The sequence below is a fragment of the Rhododendron vialii genome, chromosome 6a, assembly GCF_030253575.1.
Source record: "Rhododendron vialii isolate Sample 1 chromosome 6a, ASM3025357v1".
Taxonomy (NCBI): Eukaryota; Viridiplantae; Streptophyta; class Magnoliopsida; order Ericales; family Ericaceae; genus Rhododendron; species Rhododendron vialii.
Window position 1 is genome coordinate 10,970,698 of NC_080562.1, and position 18,106 is coordinate 10,988,803.

An 18,106-nucleotide genomic window follows, 5' to 3' on the forward strand; every position below is an offset into this window, starting at 1 on the left:
GATATTTTATGAAAATTTTCTTACATTCATATACTATACAACAAAAATAAATAAATAAATGACAACCATGACTCTCTTCAAAAAAAAAAAGAAAGTCATGATAAAAATTTCTGAAGCTGCCAATGTGACTATGAGGATCAATTGTATTCATGTAGTAATTGGTTGTGGTTTATTTATTTATGTGACTATCCAATTCGGTAAAGTAAAACTAACTAACATCATTATCATCATCATAATATCCTCCTCCAGTTGTTATGCCCTTCATCATGATCTGGTGGTGCTGCCCTCTCCTTAGCTTCCAGCTGACTTCTTACCGTCGTCCTCTCTACCGTGTTCGCCTTCTCAGGCTTTGTCTGCCGTGTTTCGCTCTCAATCAACCGCCGGCTTCTCTCTTGAGCGTAGCTGGTTTCGCTTAACAGCTAGGTTGTTCCCGGCAGGCGGCGGCGGCGGCGAGGTTTCGTGTGTCTCCCACCGTCTTATTCTCCTGCGTTGATTCAATCTTTGGCCTAACGGTTTCGTGGAGTTCGCGGCCGGCTTTCGTTGGCTGCTCATCCGGGTTAAACGTTGGTGTGTCCGGTGGTGGATGTGGTGGTGTCTGTCGTTCCGTGGTGGTGCGGCTATGTTAGATGGGTTTCTGGTGGTGGTGGGTGGCCGGCTGAGTTGTGGTGGATGTTGGTGTTTGACGGCGGCACGGTTAGAGGTGCTAATCGAGCCAAACAAGCTAAACACAACATTGTTCAGGCTTGGCTTGACTTCTTGTTACAAGTGTTCAAGCTTGGCTTGAGCTTGAGAACTCTTTGGGACTAATTGTTCAAGTTTGGCTTGCATGATGTTTTGTGTTCGTGAGAAGCTTGACTTGGTTTGTGAAATATGTAAGCCAATCTCGAGCTTCCAAGCATGAGCTTAGGCTCATGAATTTTCGAGCTTTCAGAAAGAACAATTATCTAGAAAAAGCAAGCTACGTAGAGTTTAAATGGAAGAAGGGAAGATGAAGAATGTGAGGCCCCGTTCCGGTTTCTGAAAAAAGTAACTTTTAGAAAAGGAATATAATTTTAAGCTCAAAAATCATGTGTTTACGAAAAATAATTTTCCTACCAATATGGATCTTGTTTGATAGATCTCATTGAGATATTTTAAATGGTGGAAATATTATTTTTCATTTTCGTTATATTTGAGTTTGAAATTACTTTTTTTTTTTTTTAAAAAGTTTAAAAAGAAAGCGGAACGGGGCTGATAGCAGCCCCAAATTTATTCAAGAAATCCTTTGAATTGCTCCATGAAAGAATTATATATGATTTAATGTAGCCATATATTTCTATATCTCACCTATGAGGTTTCCTTTTTATGCAATAGTACTATATAAAACTTGTGAAATATCTATATTGAAGGTAATTCATATATCATATTTTGGAATAAATATAATGTAACCTTATATGTTTATTATTTACAGGATGACTCATTGTTCATGAGCCTATCGAGCTAAACACCCGTATCCTCAAGTTTGGCTTGAATTCATAAACAAACAAAAAAACATGATTGAGCTTGACTTATATTTTTTATAAACAAGTTTGAACAAACCAAAATTCGAGCTGAGCTCGAGTTGTTTGGTTCGTTTAGCAGCCCTAGACATGGTTGTGCTTGTAGCAAGGGTTTGTGTTTGGGTGTTGGGCTTTATCGGGCTGGGCTTGTCCCACTGGGCTTTAGGCCTCATAGGTGTCTGTTCTTATTTGTATGGGCTTTGTCTCTTTTATCTGGGCTTGAAGACCATCAGGAGTAGGCTTTGCCCCAATGGGTGCACCCTTATTTGGTTTCTTGCTAAACTTGGGTTTGAGTCTTAGATGAACATAGAATTATTCTCTAACGTTATAACTTTGATGAGTCTCGAATTAGGAATTTGATGTCATCATTCCTTGTTCCTATTAATCTTTATAACAATTTCAAAGATTAATAAAATTTATTTGTTCATCCAATGTAGGACGACGAATTTGTTGAACCTTAGTCCATGTAATTAAAATAGTTTGATTTGCTTTCAGAGCCTGGGTTCGAAATTCTGAAGCTAGAGAAATTATTGTTTGAACCATTTAAATGTGAAATGTAAAAGCACTACGCTAAAATTGAGCTCGCAACCTAGCATATGAAGGGTAGAGAACTTGTATTGAGACAAGATTAAAGTAAGAAAAATAAATCTTAACTAATTTTCATTTATGTTAGTACAAATTTTGGGCAAAAAAATAGGATCCCTAAGCAGTTGCCGGGACCGCCCCAGGAGCTACAGGAAGCATTCACATTCACTACCAGAAGCACAAATCCACAATTCAAACACCGGCTAAAAGAGACTTCCAAAATTGCAAACACCATGTTCAGGGCCCTTCCCTTGTCGACGAGCAGAATGGAAAAACAGTTAATCATCAATTTGTACAGTTTTTTTTTTTTTTTTTGGTAGTCCACGCATTCTTGAAATGCTTTTAATTTCCGTCGGCCATGCAGATTAACTTTTGGTCGAACCCCAATGTTATGAAAGTTTCGAAAATGCAAAATCTATAGGCATGTTTCTTCCACTAATGTTCTACAATCTGCATTATGACCTTCTATAGGCAAAAAGAAGAAGCTGCTACAGCCACGCATGTTGGGGCTACCCACCATGTTGAGATGTTAATTGACCAAAACACTGATCAAGATAACACCACTCTGTCATTTCACCGTTTCCTTGTTCAATAGGGAGATTTCATACTCAAACATTTGGCTTATTATTGCAAGTTACAGATTCTGTGTAGACAATAAGTTGATTCGTCTGCAAAATAAGGTAAAAAAGATATGTAACCCTCTAATCATGTCACTCAATCATAAAAGAATGCAATGCATGAGTCTCACTACTTACATAATAGATACCGATGATGAGCCTTACAATGACGAATTTGCTAATACTAGTCATGGGGCCAATCGGTCAATTTTCCATACTCTCTTTCCATCAATCACTTCAGGAGAGTATCGTATCCTGTCAAACGGGGAAGTAAAGAGACATTACAAGGGAAATCCAGTCATATGAAGAAACAAACGTTACTTGAGGTCCTTTCCCAGGTACAAATCCATTTTATTACAAAATAGATCTTGTAATTGTCTAACTTGTACTGTCTTGCCATTGGACTTAGGGGTGAGCAAAAAATCCATCAAACTACAAATCTAGTCCAAATCCATGCAAACCAAAAGGTTTGATTCGGTTTTTTAGTAGTATGGTTTGATCATGGTTTAAAAAAATTAAAAACCGCGTTATATGGTTTGGTTTGTGAATTCACATTTACGGTTTTGGTTCCAAACCGATCCGAACCATATAATAATTACGATTCACCAAATGAATATGGGAGCCTTTAGTCAACTACTTTCCTAATTTATTGATCCTATTAAATTCACCGCAACATTTAGTTTTTCTTCCCTGCCAAGATAATTTAGACTAAACTTCTATATATCAAAATTATTCCTAATTTCCTATGATTATTTATTTATTATACAAAGAAAGCACATGGGATCACCAGTTCAGTCAATTTCCACGACCCAATTCCTAAATTTCTAAATTTTTTATAAGTTTTCTTTTAATTTTATTTTCATAATTTTAAGTACTTAAAATATATTTTGAAGATCATAGCTTAGTTCAAAACAAACCATGGTTTAAAACCGAAACCGAAACCAAACCATATTTAAATGGTTTGGTTCTATGCTTTTTGTGGGTTGGTTTGGTTCTCCAAATTCATAATCTGTAGGTATTGGTTTGGTTCTTAGTTTACTATAAAACTGAACCAATCTGGACCAAGCTCACCCCTAAATTTAGACTTTTCACAAATGACTACGAACCGAAATATTGAACACTTGGAAATCTTCAAAAGAGACCAGATTTTCTAATGTGAAACATTTACACACCAGAATTCTATTACACACAACAAGGAAGCTCTTTTGAGTAATCTTATCAGCGAGGCGCTTCTATTGAAGGCTCGAGTTTAGTTTCTTTTCCGAGTGGTGCTACTAGTACAGATTTTAAATCTGTACCAGCGCGTACAAATGCCTATTTTGGCCTGTTTTAGTTCTCAAAAAAATGATCGGAGCCGCTCATTTTGTTTAAAGTACTTTGTTTATGGTCCTTGCAAAAAATATGCTCAATCTGGTATCGGTAAGAGCGTTTACAAAACATCCAACTTTGTCACAGAATTCAAGCCTAAATTCTAAAGCAAAGTTAGATGTTTTTGTAAATGCCCTTACCGATACCGGATTGAGTTCATTTTTTTGCAAGAACCAAAAAAAAAATATTTCAAACAAAATGAGCGACTCCGATCATTTTTTTATGACCCAACACAGGCCCAAAAAGGCGTTTGTACGTGCTGTACAGATTTTATGTATGTGCCTGTATTATTTCTGCAAAAATTATTTCCTATAGGTATTCAAGTCACTCTCGAGTATTTGAAACATTGGGTATTCTTCCAACACTCCAATTGGCATTTGGAATTAGTCTCACAATTTTGATCCCAATCTGGATCCACTGCACCATTTCAAATCATTAAGGACATCAGAAGGGAACAAAATTTCAGAACCCAGATGCCTTGGGGCCAACTCAATCGTCCATGCTAGGATCTCACCAATGATCCACATCTGTACGTTCTATGCATAATGTTGGGTTCTAGCTTTGATAAGGGACTTGGGCTTATGTTGGGCCACTATCAAACCATAACAAAACCTGTTGGTACGCAAAAACCAAAGGGATGATTTCACCCAACTGATAATGCATCCATACTGAATTCTTCTTGGATCCTATGGTTACATATCGGTCTATAGATCACACATATAAAATGGTAGTATGGGAGAAGGGAAAAAGTACCTGTCATGTAAGCGTGATTGCTGTCCTTGCCAAAATTCAAAATGCTCTGGCTTAAGCCTGTATCCTCCCCAGTGTTTGGGTTTTGGGATCAAATTTCTGCAGATTCAAGTTATAGTATTGAAATTGTTGACATAGTGCTGGGAGACAGTTCAAAATGAGAAAAATGGCATAATATTCACAAGAAAGAAAAAAAAATAAACATATGATTGGGACCTGTCAGAGAATTTGGCCTCCAATTCTTTGTACTCTTGGTGGAGAATATTGCGTCTGGGAATTACAGTGCTCTGGATAGAGTGATCAGAGAAATTTAGTAGATTTCGCAGACTTTATTTACTGTTCTTTGAAAGAGGAAGTGGGGGCGAAAAGAAACCTGCTTGCTAACTATTGCTCCAATTTGACTTCCACGAGGACGACTGTGGAAGTACTGGTCAGATTCTTCTTCAGAAACTTTCTCCACAAGTCCTTCCACTCTTACCTAGAAATCACCATATTATCCTTCAATTGTCATCAGAAGAGGTATGCACTTTTATGCATTATCATCATCAGTAAATTGTCAAATAATAAAGCATTTTGAAAATGAAAGGTTCAAAATCATCCATGGTAAGGTGGTTGTTACTGGACGGAGCCACTTCTCTATGATTCCTTCAGGGTTCATACTCATCCATGAGGCGTGAAAGTGAGACGAGACTGAACAAGTCAAAGGTCTATCTTGGTCCTAGTGGAGATAGTCCCTCTCTTCTGAATGTCCATGTACTTGTGGACTTTCTTATTCCAGAAAAAAAAAAAAAAGAAGATGCGTAACACTATACTTGCTTTCTTCAAGTGGTTCCAACCTTAGTTTATGGGGACAATGATCCTTCACTGAGGCAAGTTGTCTGGAGGGAACGCCTATTGGTTGACCATAGATGCCAACCGATTGATTATCTAAGAGAAGATAAATAGTTCTATCATTCAAGTTGTCTGGAGGGAAGGCCTACTGATTGACCATAGATGCCAACCAATCAACTATCTAAGAGAAGATAAGTAGTTCTTCTATCACTCAAGGACTGATAACTACAAATGGTATGGCAAATAAACAGGAAAAATGTTCCTTTGGAGTATAATTATGCTATCAAACTCGATGACGAAGCCCATTCCATTCATTCAGGACTGAAGAGCCAATTTGATCTGTAGCTTCTAAAACATTGACTCCATACTTCTTGCAACTTCAGAAGAGGTATGCACTTTTATGTATTGTTATCATTGGGAGCATTTTTTTAAAAAGAAAAAAAAAATCAAACGTTCATACTCGTCCATGGTGTTTCCAACATTGACTAGACCAAATAGTCTTTTCATTTTAAACTCTCCGTGAAGATGTCGTGGATAATGGAATCATGGTTCTAATATCGAGTTTAGGTTCTATTTGAACTTTTTCAAGCAGGTAGTCGAAGAATATTTGATTTGTTCAATGCCCCAGCTAGGGCAGCATTTCTAATTTGATCAGCCAATGGCTACTGCAAGGCTCCTTTTCATAATATCTAACAAAAATTAAATGGATATGCAAACAAAGCACCACTTTTCTGTGTCTGTTACTTTTGGGCATGTTTGATTGCAGGTTTCATTTTGAGAGGATTCGTAATGAGGTGGGATTAGGATTGAGATTGGTAATGAGGTAGGATTATTAATGAGGAGGTGACTCCTTCTTTCATGTTTGTTTTGCACAGGATTTAATCATGGGATTGTTAATAACATGTTTGTTTAGATTAGAATAGGATGGGATTAAAATTGTTTGTTCCAATTTTACCCTTACAATTAGAACATCATTTTTCATTATTTTTTCCACTCATTTTTTTTTTATCAGACTTTAACTGTTCCAAAAAATATGAGTAAACAACAAAACGTTAAAAAATGCAAATAGTAAAATCGGATAAAAGAAATTAATAGAAAAAAAAAACCCATTAACTCTCTCTCGCCCATTATCCTGTCTCTCTCTCCAATTAATGAAAACCAAAGAACCTAAACCCATATACACAGTTCCTTCTCTCTCTCTCTCTCTTCCACAGACACCCAAAAATGAAAACCCACCGTCTGAAAACCCAAAAATGAAGATGACAAGGGGGAGGAGAGAGAGAGAGAGAGAGAGAGAGAGAGAGAGAGGAGTCGTGGCTGCCGGAGTCGGAATAGCTGGAATCGTTGAAGGAAGATCGGCGGAGAATGACGGAGAAGATTCAGTTGCTGGAGCAGCTCCTGCTATTGTTTAAGCCCTAGATCTGAGTCGTGGTATCGAGTTTCTGATTTTTCCGGCAAGCCCAGAGAGGTTGTTCTGATTTTCCCAGCCGGTGAGCTTCTTGTTATGAAAATGGCGTATATACAGCGGGGGTAATTGTGTCTATAGCTAAAAATGGGAGGTCTTCCACATTCAATCCCATGGGACAGGATTGTTAGTAACGCCCCTCCCATGGGATGGATAATCCGGTGAAATTGGGGGATTCACAATCCCCTCGGATTGGCAATCCGGCCTCTCAAAATCAAAACAAACATGGTTTTTGGGTGCCCTTCCACTTTCGTAATCCTATCCCATCCCTGAAACCGACTATCAAACACGCCCTTTCTGTAGTAGGAACTTACATTCCAAGTGGGGGGACAACTCTAGATCCTAATCTGCCGCTGCTAGGAATCCTCTTTAGAAGATCATATCTTTGCATGTTATCCAAATACTGCAACCTCGGATCAAAAAAAAAATACTGCAACCTAATTAGGCATCTGCCATTTATTTTTTTCACGATAACCACCCAGATTACATACTCCAAAAACACGGGCCATGATTACCAAAACAAAACAAACCGAGCCTTAAGTCCCAATCTATAGTGATCAGCTAAATGAATCTATTTTCTCCATTTGAGCTCCTCCAATGGCATTGTGTTCCATGATATCCAAAAAACCTAGATTGTTTCGAACTACCACCTCCAAAATTAATTTTGGTCTACCCCTCTCCTTAGCGCTTAGTATAGACATGTCCAAACCAACTTAGTCTATTATATCCAATCTTCTATAGGTATTACCCCTACCGTTCTGCGAAAGTTCGCATTTTTAATTCTATCTCCAAAGTCTTACCACATGCCCATCTCAAAATTCTCATTTCAGCAACACCTATCTTACTTGCACGTCGTTTCTTAGTAGCTCAACACAACACTCTGTGTCCTACAACATGATTGGTCTTGTAGCAGTACAAAAAAAAAATCCCCTTCAATTTGCAGGTATCATGCGTTCGCACAACACTCCCAAAGCACACCACCACTTGATATGTCTCTATGTGTTACGTCATCCACAATCTCTCCATCCTTTACCAATAATTGAGCCAAGATATTTAAAACCCTCACTTCTTAGTAATTCCTAACTTTCTGGGGTCATTTTGTAAACCCTAGCACTTTCACTGCTGCTAACCAGACCAAGCCTTGTGTCCCAATTAATTGGGATCGGCTACATGAATCCTATTTCTCCATTAAGCTCTGTCCAAGGCAACCTGTTCACTTGTATTTAGTAAACCCAAATCCTCCCGTATCACATAATTTACAAATTTTATAACCACCATTTGCCAATTACGACAAGGCTTAAGATATAATAAGCACACAAGGTTACAAGTCCAGCTCAACTAATTTTAGGCGGAGATGAAACATGGCAATTCAATGAAAAGAAAGGGGTTACTTGGCGATTTAGACCATCCCAGTAAAACAACAGCGACGCACGAGGATTTTCAGATATTTCACGAGCCTTTTGGCTTTCATAGTTTGTATACCTGCACAATTGAATAAAAGAAATGGAACGATAAGCATTGACAAAAGGACCAATGCAGTATTGTAGAAGTCAAGCACAACACTTACCATACAAAACCATCTTTATCAACTCCTTTTAGCAACACAATTCTTGATGAACTGTATAAAATAAAAAAAAACATGTAATTGAATAGCATCAGACATTGATATACTTCTACACACTCACTACGTTAAATATCAAAGATATGAGGTCCAAATCTGACATAACCTTGAAAATTTAAAACTTTGCCAAATGGCATTATATTCCTAGAATTTGATCGTTCTACTTAACACCTCATATTAACTCAATCACATGAATTATCATTTGAAATGTATTATCATGAAAAGTACCATCATTTGAGCAACATGGATACTTGAGCTGTTCATGAATGTATTATCATTTGAGCAACATGGGTACTTCAGCTGCTCAGACCTATTCTTGCAACTTCAATTACCATCAAATATGAATGAACCAGGAAAAAAAAGAAGAAGCATAATTAGAGAAACTTACGGTTTCCCAGATTTGTCCGCAGTTGACAGAGCCATAGCATTTGGTTCCTTCAAGCATGCAGCTACTGCATCAGCAAACCATTTCTCGAACTGCAATATAACTAAATCCTTCAGTATGACACAATGAAGTAGCTTGAATTAGTTACGGCCCGCTTGTTTGCCCACATGTGAGCATCCAATTGGACTACAAATCCAAGGGGATCATATATCTTACATTTGGTTTGGTTGAAACTTTTGTAGCCAAGATAAAATATCATAGGAGATGAAATCCCAGCAACATGGGATATATAATACCTTAGGGGGATAAGGTATTGTTTTGATCCATCACTACTAGTTCCATGAGAAATTAAGTAACCTAGGGCTAAATATCCCTATTTGTCCTGTCAAACAAACCCCCAAGGAGTAAAAGTAATCCAAACCTAGACTAAAAATCAACCATGCAGCTCTGAATACATTACCTGAGCAAGGGGGTCCGCCTCCACTTGGTCCTCACGAAACTCTGGAGAAATATAGTTCTCTCTCAAAGCAGATATATCAACTTGTGGAGGCTTTCCAATCCGAACACACATAGAAGTGCTAGGGTATGGTGGAAGTTTCAGGTTGAATTTTTCTACAATTGATGGCAGGACAAATCTTCCTCCTAAGAAGTGGTGTGGACCACAAAATCTCTTCGCACACAACTTTGGAGCAGTCAATGAAACCTAGAACATCATAAAGTTGCACTCATGACGCTGGTGGAGGAGTATATGTTTATGATGAGAACAATTTATGTGTCTAACCAAAATTTCTGAGCAGAAGGTACACCAAAAAAGTCTCAATCAAAGGTTACCAGCATATCAGGTTTAATGCCACCTCCATTGATATCTCCTTCTTCAACATGCCACCCAGATGGAATATCTATGGAGATGACAACAGGTGATTCCTGACGCTTGCGATCACGCTTTTGAAGAGATACCAGCCTTTGGATTAGATCATCAAAAGGAGGCCTAGGGTTACCTGAAGGATTGGAAGTTTAAATTTTATAACCTCAGATACCATTTGGTAAAGGTAAAGAATACCCTAACCACATGCACCTTGTAACCCCTACAACAGTCACATATATGACAGACTAAGCAAAAATACAAAACACCATACAGGTGACTGCAACCTCCACAAAAGACTTGGGTTTGTACTAACTAATAACTGAATGAAAAAATCTGTAAGACTTGGGTGTTTAGCTTTCAGCAAGGGAGAGAATGATTACATCATTCATTCTAGCATATTTTCATGCTTGCAATATCATTTTTTCCTTGTACTACAGAAGTGTTGACATCGTATATCTCAATAAAGTCAATCTGAGAAAAGGCTAACATATTTCATGGAAATTAACCCAACTATGGAAAAACTAGTAACAATGAGTATTATCCGTTATAAAAAAAATGATAGTATTATTCATTAAATATACATTTGGAAGCCCCAAGCATGCACTTTCGTGAAATTCCTTTGGCCATTGCTCTGATAGATGTCACCTTAATCTTCGTTTGAAACCTTCCCGTCAAATTTGGAAGGAGAAAGAGAGAGGGACTGAGGCTAACCTAAAGGAAGGCCATGCTTTCATAAGGAAAAAGAAAAAGCAGTTTGCACATCCTCGCTTTTGTTCCACAAAGGACAGGAAGCATCTCTTCGTCCACTATAGCTTATATCTCTACACATCCTCAAGAGCTTGAATTCTAAAATTTTTCCAAAGAAGTGGAATTTGGGGAGAAAGATTCTGGGAAAGAAACTCAAATGACGACCCCCTTCTTGTGGATAAGTTCTAAGTTTCTAACTAGGGAGGAAAATAAGAAGAGACTCAGAAAATTTGCAACAAATGAAGGATGCTCGTGCTGGGTGGGAACTCAATGAAGGTAATTGTTCCCACCAAAGTTGAAGAGGAAAGAACTCATGAAGAGAAACCACAGTACAGTTGAGTTGATGTAAGCTGTGAATTGAAACCATACCATAACAAACTGCAGTTGTATTAAAACTAAAACTCTCAACAAGACATGGACAATGAAGGATAGAGAGAAGAAAGAAACCCTAGAGTTTCCCAAGGGAACCAAGGAAAAAGAAAGAGGGGAGGGGAAGGGAGGAAAATGCTAGAGTGACTAGGGCGCTTGAAACCACAAGCAGAAGAAAGAAGAGGCTAGTAAGGCTACCATCTTAACAAAATCTCTAGCTTCTCACATCTTTGCCTTCCTAAAATGACAAACTTAAGTGCCGATAAAAAAAATGACAAACTTAAGTGCTATACATAGACTCTTAAAACCTAAAAGCAAATTTACAAAACAGATGTACAACAAATACGAAATGGAAAATCAGTCTAACTCTGGTGAAACCAATTGTTTCATGAGTTCATGAGATGTCAGGATTTGCCTCTGTGATGTGCTATCGATCGGATTGTTGCTTACATTGTAAATGCTTTACTCTTGTTTGTAAGAGGTGTGCTTTGTGCTAGTTCAACCAGTTTCAGCAATGGTTGAGTAGCATTTAAATGCATGTATTGATCTTCATTGTAAACTTTCTTTCTTGGTAATAAATTACTCAATTACTGGGGGAAAAATATACATTTGGAAACACCAAGGAGCAGCTCCGAAAGTGACTCAGAAACTTAGACCAGATAGAATTGTTTTGGAGTAGAACAAATCAAAAGCATAGCACTGGCCCTACACACACACACAGAGAGAGAGAGAGAGAGAGAGAGAGAGAGCAGGTGCAGGAAGAAAATCATGCAAGTGATGAAGAAGAAATTACCATGAAATGAAAATCCAAACATTGCGTCTACTAGAATATCAAAGTCGTTTGATAAGTCCATGGGCAGATCTTTTGCCAATAGGAAAGGAACCGAGAGAGATTCCAGCTACAAAATTATTGCACCAACTCAGTACTACTATGAGAAAAAATAAAAATAAAAATTATTATCTAACCTTGCACCAATATTTCAACTTGAGTTCCAGTGCCATACCTGAGTCACCAGACCATCATAAAGAGGTTTGGGAGTACGCTTTGGATAACAAACAACTGGTTTATACCCAAAGTGGTACAAATGGCGAGCTGCTACAAGACCATCACCACCATTATTCCCAGGACCGCAAATAGCAAGAACGCGATTGTACTCACTGGACCTGTACACCTGTCATAAGATTAGCAGCACAGATAAAGCCTCAGACAACTTGAATCAGGTTGTTTAAGATTCCAGAGATAATATTTCTCATGTAGAATAGTTCCAAACATTATGACCCCAGATATATGATTAGGTGTATATAAGGGGAAAATAAACCACTGTATCTCCCAACAATCTTTACTCTGGTCAAAATTCAGCCACAATACTGCCAATTCCTCAGCGTTAATCTCCCAGCATCAAGGACCACCATGATGGTGAGAATTGAGAATTTGTTGCATTGCCATAAGGTATCAATCTAATGATTCTATTCCTGTTCAAAAGGTAATTTATTTAAGTTTTGGAAAATCACCAACTTAACTACTACAGAGATTTTTTCCATCAAGTCGTCACTTAATTCTAGCTCTAAGTGTACACATGTATCAATTCCATGTTTTATCCTATTGTGTCACGTTATCATCTTGCTCTCTGAATTTAGTTCACCAAAAGCGAATAGCTGAACAAATAAATGAAAACAAAAAGTATACATGCAATGATGAATCATGCATATGAAGGTAAGCATCCCACAAAAAGAGAGGATTTCAACACCTTAAAGGCAAACGGGCAGCGGCGGACCCAAAAATTTCCATTGGTGGGGAGTGGGGACACATTAGTAACAATGTTGTTAAAATCTTTTATGCAAGAACAATAATAGTGAACCTTACTCACCATTTTTCATTCCTTGTCCTGTTTAAGTATACTTAACCCATATACTTAAAATTTCCATTTCTGCGGTAAGATTAAAATAATGCATATTGGCGACTACTGACTATATATGTAACTTCACGTTATTAATTACTAACAGAAAGGGGTGTTGCCACACACACAAAAAAAAAAAATGAGGGTATGAAAATTGAGCACTCTAAGAAATAATAGTCTGCGAAATATACACATAGGGATTTTAGAGTAATTTATCGAACACTGCCATAAATTTATTGGATATAATTGAAATATGTAAGGATATTATTCCTATTTCGATGAATTGGTGGTTAAAAATCTAATACACACCATACCACGCTAAACCATGTCAATGAGCGAGAACAAATCCATTGTTTATGTTAGTTCAACAACAGTTGAAGCCTATGTGGGAACTAATTTCTCGTGCACTAATAAATAAGAGGAAACATCCAGAAAAAATCGACCAAATACACATGTAAACACATAGATGACACAGATGGAATCGTGGAATACATCTTCCTTCAAAATCGCTTCTATGAACACGGAACTAGACCTCAAATCACTCGGGAGAGGCATCATTATCTCTGTCATGGAGGCTAGTGTATCAACACTCTCTTCATGGGAGATATACGAAGCCTGAAAAGATCTTGCAAAAGGGTTATCATTATGTTATATGACAAAATGTCAAGAAATAATTCAACCTTGGTTTCTCATTCAGGGTGTGGACATAGTTTAGCATCAGTGGCAAATTTCAGTACATAAAAAATTTTAAAGGAGGAGGAGCTAAGCTCTTTTTGATATTTCATGCTTTCAGCAGTCCATTGAAGAGCTCCGTAAATACAACAAAAAATCTAAAACCAAAAAAGGTGAAATAATAACCAAGAGTCACAACAAGCAATAAGATAACATTGTCAAAAACAAGTGCATCATGGACAAAGCTTCTGTATGTGTGTTGCAAATGATTCTCTTGTACTTACTTCAATTTACTTATCCGCACTCTGTATGAATCTATTTCGTCAGATTGCCGACAGGAACAATCTAAATTACCTTTAGTGCTTATTAACAACCCTAATTCCATAAAGGAAACTTTGTTGCTATTTTGGTGCTGCATAAACAACAGAAGAAATCCTTGCCATATAAAACACCCCATAACAAACGAACACAATAGGACATGAGCTATTAATACCTACAACTGGACACTATCAATCAACTTAAATTTCTTATTACACTGTTCAACCCCATGACTTAGAGGCTCCATTTGTTTTGATGTAAACTATTTTACACTTAAAAACATTCCTACAACTTTCAAAATTCAGCCATTGCGGGGTAGTAACTTCAAACTAGGGTGGATCCTCTTCCCCACCTAAATATTCCAAATTGTAAGCTGATTGTACAAAAGACTACCCTGAAATCAGTAGCATGATCAAATCCCCTACAACGTTAAGTACACGTCCAAAACTACACTTTGCTAAGTTGATGATCTGACAAATTGACGGGGCCAAAGCGGTGTTTTAACTCCAATTCAAAACGGAATGCATCTTGTCAAATGACTTCCGGCTTTGTCCTCTCTATGAAGCATGGGTACTTCTAAAACCTTGTGTCATACTTGTAACTCGTACCCGTAACGTATCGGGGTACTGGTAGTTGGCATGATTCTTCTAACTACGTATCAGGTACACAAAACACGTGCCGAAATTTTTCCCTATGATTTTTCTCGTACCCCAATATATATCAACCGTACCCAATACAGAGATGAAGTTACGTTGACAAGACTTCATGTTTATATGCTTAGCATGTTTTCAGAATAAATATTTTGGTCCATAGGTTCTTAAGCATAATCCCATTAAACTTTGATTTACACCTTTAAGTTGGCAGTATACAGTTATTGATGTTGGATTCTTAATAACCCAAGTTCATTTAGTTATTTCTTTTATTTGGCGTGCAATTAATACATTGCTCTATATTATAAAAGTACATTTGTTATAGCTGTAGCGGTACTCTATATTTCTTAGATTTTGCCGTACCGATGTACCCGTGTGGTTATGGTAAATGCACTTGTACCCTTACATGTGCTTCTTAGGTTATCTACATGTGCTTCTTAGGTTATCAGGTTCTCTGTAAGTCAATTTTCCCCATTTTACTGTAAATCATTTTCCTCCGAAAGATATTTTGCCAAATTTTCTAATGGGAAAAGCCAAAGATTCGAAAACAGTTCACATGGAACAAAACGAAGCCTCGATTGGAGGGCAGACACCAAAGGAAAACGAACGCAGCCCAAAAACTCACCTCTGCAATGGCGGTAGCAACACTCAATCCGGCCAATTCCTACGAACACATTGTCAAAAAGTAATCACAAAAAAAATTAAATGAAGTATAAGAGGAATACAAGGAAATTGAAAAAACTGACCATTAGCTGATCGACGCTGAACCCTAGAGGCCCCATGAGGATCTCATCGATCTCGGCTGCCTCTCTCTGCGACAGGTACCTGATCGAATCCGAACTTTCCAAGCTTTCAACTGACGAAACCGGTCTACTAGCCATCCCTCGCACTTCGCCGGAGCCCGAGCACCACCGACGAAACCCCGACCTCGAATACAAACCCTAGAATTAACAATCACTAGGTCGTTACTCCTATATTAGTCAGTTGCCCTGGGCGAAGCCACGTTGTGACAAGTGGAGTCACCCATTTTGCAAAAGTCCTCTTATGTAAGTATTGAAAGTAGAAACTCAACGGAATTACAACAATGGTCTTTTTTTTTTCAAATATTGCTCAAATACTTGATTCTATCGCTTAACAATTCTGGTTCCGCCCGCTGCGTACGGTACCAATCATGAACATAGATAGATATAAGATATATATATATATATATATATATATATATATATATATAGAGAGAGAGAGAGAGAGAGAGAGAGAGAGAGAGAGAGAGTGCACCGAGAGAAGAATTGGAGGAGGGTTGAGAGAGCGACGGTGGTGGTTGACAAAAGAAGTGGGAGAAGGGAGGAGTAGTAATCGGGCGAGAAGGGATTGCATAGTTTTAGTTTCGGCTTTGCGTATCAGTGAGCTCATTGCTCTTTACACGAGTTTTCTGACCGTTGGTTTGCACGTCCGCCATCTTTATGAAAAGAGATTTGTGTTCGGACGAATTTTTTGAGAAATTTTTGAAAAATTTTGTAGGGTTATGAATGGAGAGATAAATGAGAGTAATGATTAAAAGTAGAGTTAATGATTGGAAAGAAATAGAGAGAGAAATGAGAATAAAGATTGGAGATAAGTGTGAGTAATGATTGAAAATAAATGTAATAAGTGTTTTTTGAATTGAGAAATTTTTTTCAAAACGCAATCCAAACGAAGCATCGATTTTTCAAAAGAAAAGTAGATGCCGCGTGAAAATAAAGGTAATAAGTGTTTTTTGAATTGAGAAATTTTTTTTAAAACGCAATCCAAACAAAGCATCGATTTTTCAAAAGAAAAGTAGATGCCGCATGATCACTGGCCCACATCGTCACATCTTTTAACTTTCTTTTACAAAGCAGATTCTCTATTATTGACACACAAAGAGATATGTCCAAGGGTGATTGTAGTGGTTGTACTATGCTTCCATTATTTAGCGAATGCTTCCAAACTTATGCTGAAAAAGTATCGACCCACGTGATAACAGCATGATAAGTTTGGAAGCATTCGCTAAATAATAGAAGTATAGTACAACCACCCTTGGACATATCTCTTTGTGTGTCAATAATAGAGAATTTGATTTGTAAAAGAAAGTTAAAAGATGTGACGATGCAGGTTACCGATCATTTTATCTTTTGGAGTCTATAAATAGGGTCAAGTTCTTCAGTTGTAATCACGACTCTCCTAATGCTTAAGCACTTGCTACTTGAAAACATTTGTTGCAATTGTAATTGATCGAGTCAATCTTCAGCAATTGAGTCTTTGTAATCAGCAGCGTCAGCAATAATATAGTAAGTTTCTCTTCAGTTCTTTATTGTTCTTTAGGGCCTCCCGAAAAGAAACGTCTCTATGATCATAAATAACATGAATGTTGTATGAGTTATATGTCTGTATTACCTAAAGAATTTTAATCCAATTTTTATACATCTCTAAGATCCCAAAATTCAAAATTTTAAGGAGTGATGATTTCAAGCCTTTCAACCATAAAGCCTTATTGAGTCTTTAACCCGTTTTGCCAAAGAATGACATTAAGGGAATATAGTATTCGGAGGTAGGTTAAGAAGGAAGGTAAAAAAACCTCTTTGGATAAAATTTTGACACATAGGAGGTAAGTGATTATGAAAAGAAAGATTAATCAATGGATAATAAGATATATATTTTGTATACAATATTCAGATTATTTTAAACAATTTATCTGGATCATGTGGTGGTAAGTACCGATTAGGGTTCACAAATATTTGATTACAAGCTTTTATCCTTTGCATGCATGAACAAAGAAGAACACATTTTAATTTACACTCGTAGATTAGAAAGTGAAATATTTACTTAGAACCTTTTGATAAGTAGACTTTTAAATACAGCTTTATACGCAAGCCAACCTCAATCTAGTAACACCATTACTAGATTCATAGGAAAAGAATAGGATAAACTTAGAGAATTAGAGCAACAGTTAGCTGAAGCACAACTTCAGTACAGAAGAGCAAAGACATTCCAAAATTAGGATCAAACTGTAACAAGGAATAAGTAAAAGTGTAATTATTAGGACTTGTCCCTGTAAGGATCCCTACCAGTGTCCCTACTCATAGCAGAACTCGTTCCCATATGGGAACCCGGACTGGAGTGATTATTCGGCAATTGTGATCCTCATGGGGTGTGAATTTCGGACTCGATTTTACCAACTCTACTGAATCTCAACGTGGAGTTTAGGAGACTTTGGCCAACCTTGTCGTATATATCTCCTCGTTACATTTTAAGACTGATCTTTCTCAATCACTTGACAAATCAGTTATGTTTCAAGTAGGGTTTAATCTTTCCTTAGCGAGTTCTTCGTTGATGGAGGGGTATAGGCTCGGCCTAGCGTGAATATCACTCTATGGCCTAAGTGATCCAATGATATTCACACCCGGATATC

The 18,106-nt window shown here is 37.4% G+C and overlaps 1 protein-coding gene across 2 annotated transcripts; it reads right to left on the reverse strand.

Moving 5' to 3' along the window:
• Positions 1-2,723: 2,723 nt before the first annotated feature.
• On the reverse strand, positions 2,724-17,878 carry LOC131331403 (pyridoxine/pyridoxamine 5'-phosphate oxidase 1, chloroplastic). Of its 2 annotated transcripts, XM_058365324.1 has the most exons (15): positions 17,796-17,878; positions 15,955-16,138; positions 15,426-15,620; positions 15,305-15,343; positions 12,146-12,313; positions 11,935-12,040; positions 9,992-10,158; positions 9,621-9,863; positions 9,164-9,252; positions 8,722-8,772; positions 8,546-8,636; positions 5,232-5,336; positions 5,075-5,145; positions 4,862-4,957; positions 2,724-2,995 (listed from the first exon to the last, which is right to left on the reverse strand). In XM_058365324.1, exons 2-15 carry the CDS (start codon positions 16,087-16,089, stop codon positions 2,929-2,931), a joined length of 1,623 nt encoding a protein of 540 aa, XP_058221307.1. In that variant the 5' UTR covers positions 16,090-16,138; positions 17,796-17,878; the 3' UTR covers positions 2,724-2,928. The 2 variants fall into 2 exon arrangements, with proteins under 2 accessions (XP_058221307.1, XP_058221308.1); XM_058365325.1 differs by lacking the exon at positions 17,796-17,878 and having other exon boundaries at positions 15,426-15,636; positions 15,955-16,097.
• Between the last annotated feature and the right edge of the window lie 228 nt (positions 17,879-18,106).

What these genes read in the sequence shown, in the direction of transcription:
- LOC131331403 (XM_058365324.1), bottom strand. Translation starts at nt 16,089, where the DNA reads ATGAGCTCACTGATACGCAAAGCCGAAACTAAAACTATGCAATCCCTT. An exon ending in TCAGCGTCGATCAGCTAATG is followed by an intron (nt 15,344 to 15,425) that starts GTCAGTTTTTTC and finishes ATGTGTTCGTAG; the next exon opens with GAATTGGCCGGATTGAGTGT. An exon ending in GCATTAAACCTGATATGCTG is followed by an intron (nt 9,864 to 9,991) that starts GTAACCTTTGAT and finishes ATGATGTTCTAG; the next exon opens with GTTTCATTGACTGCTCCAAA.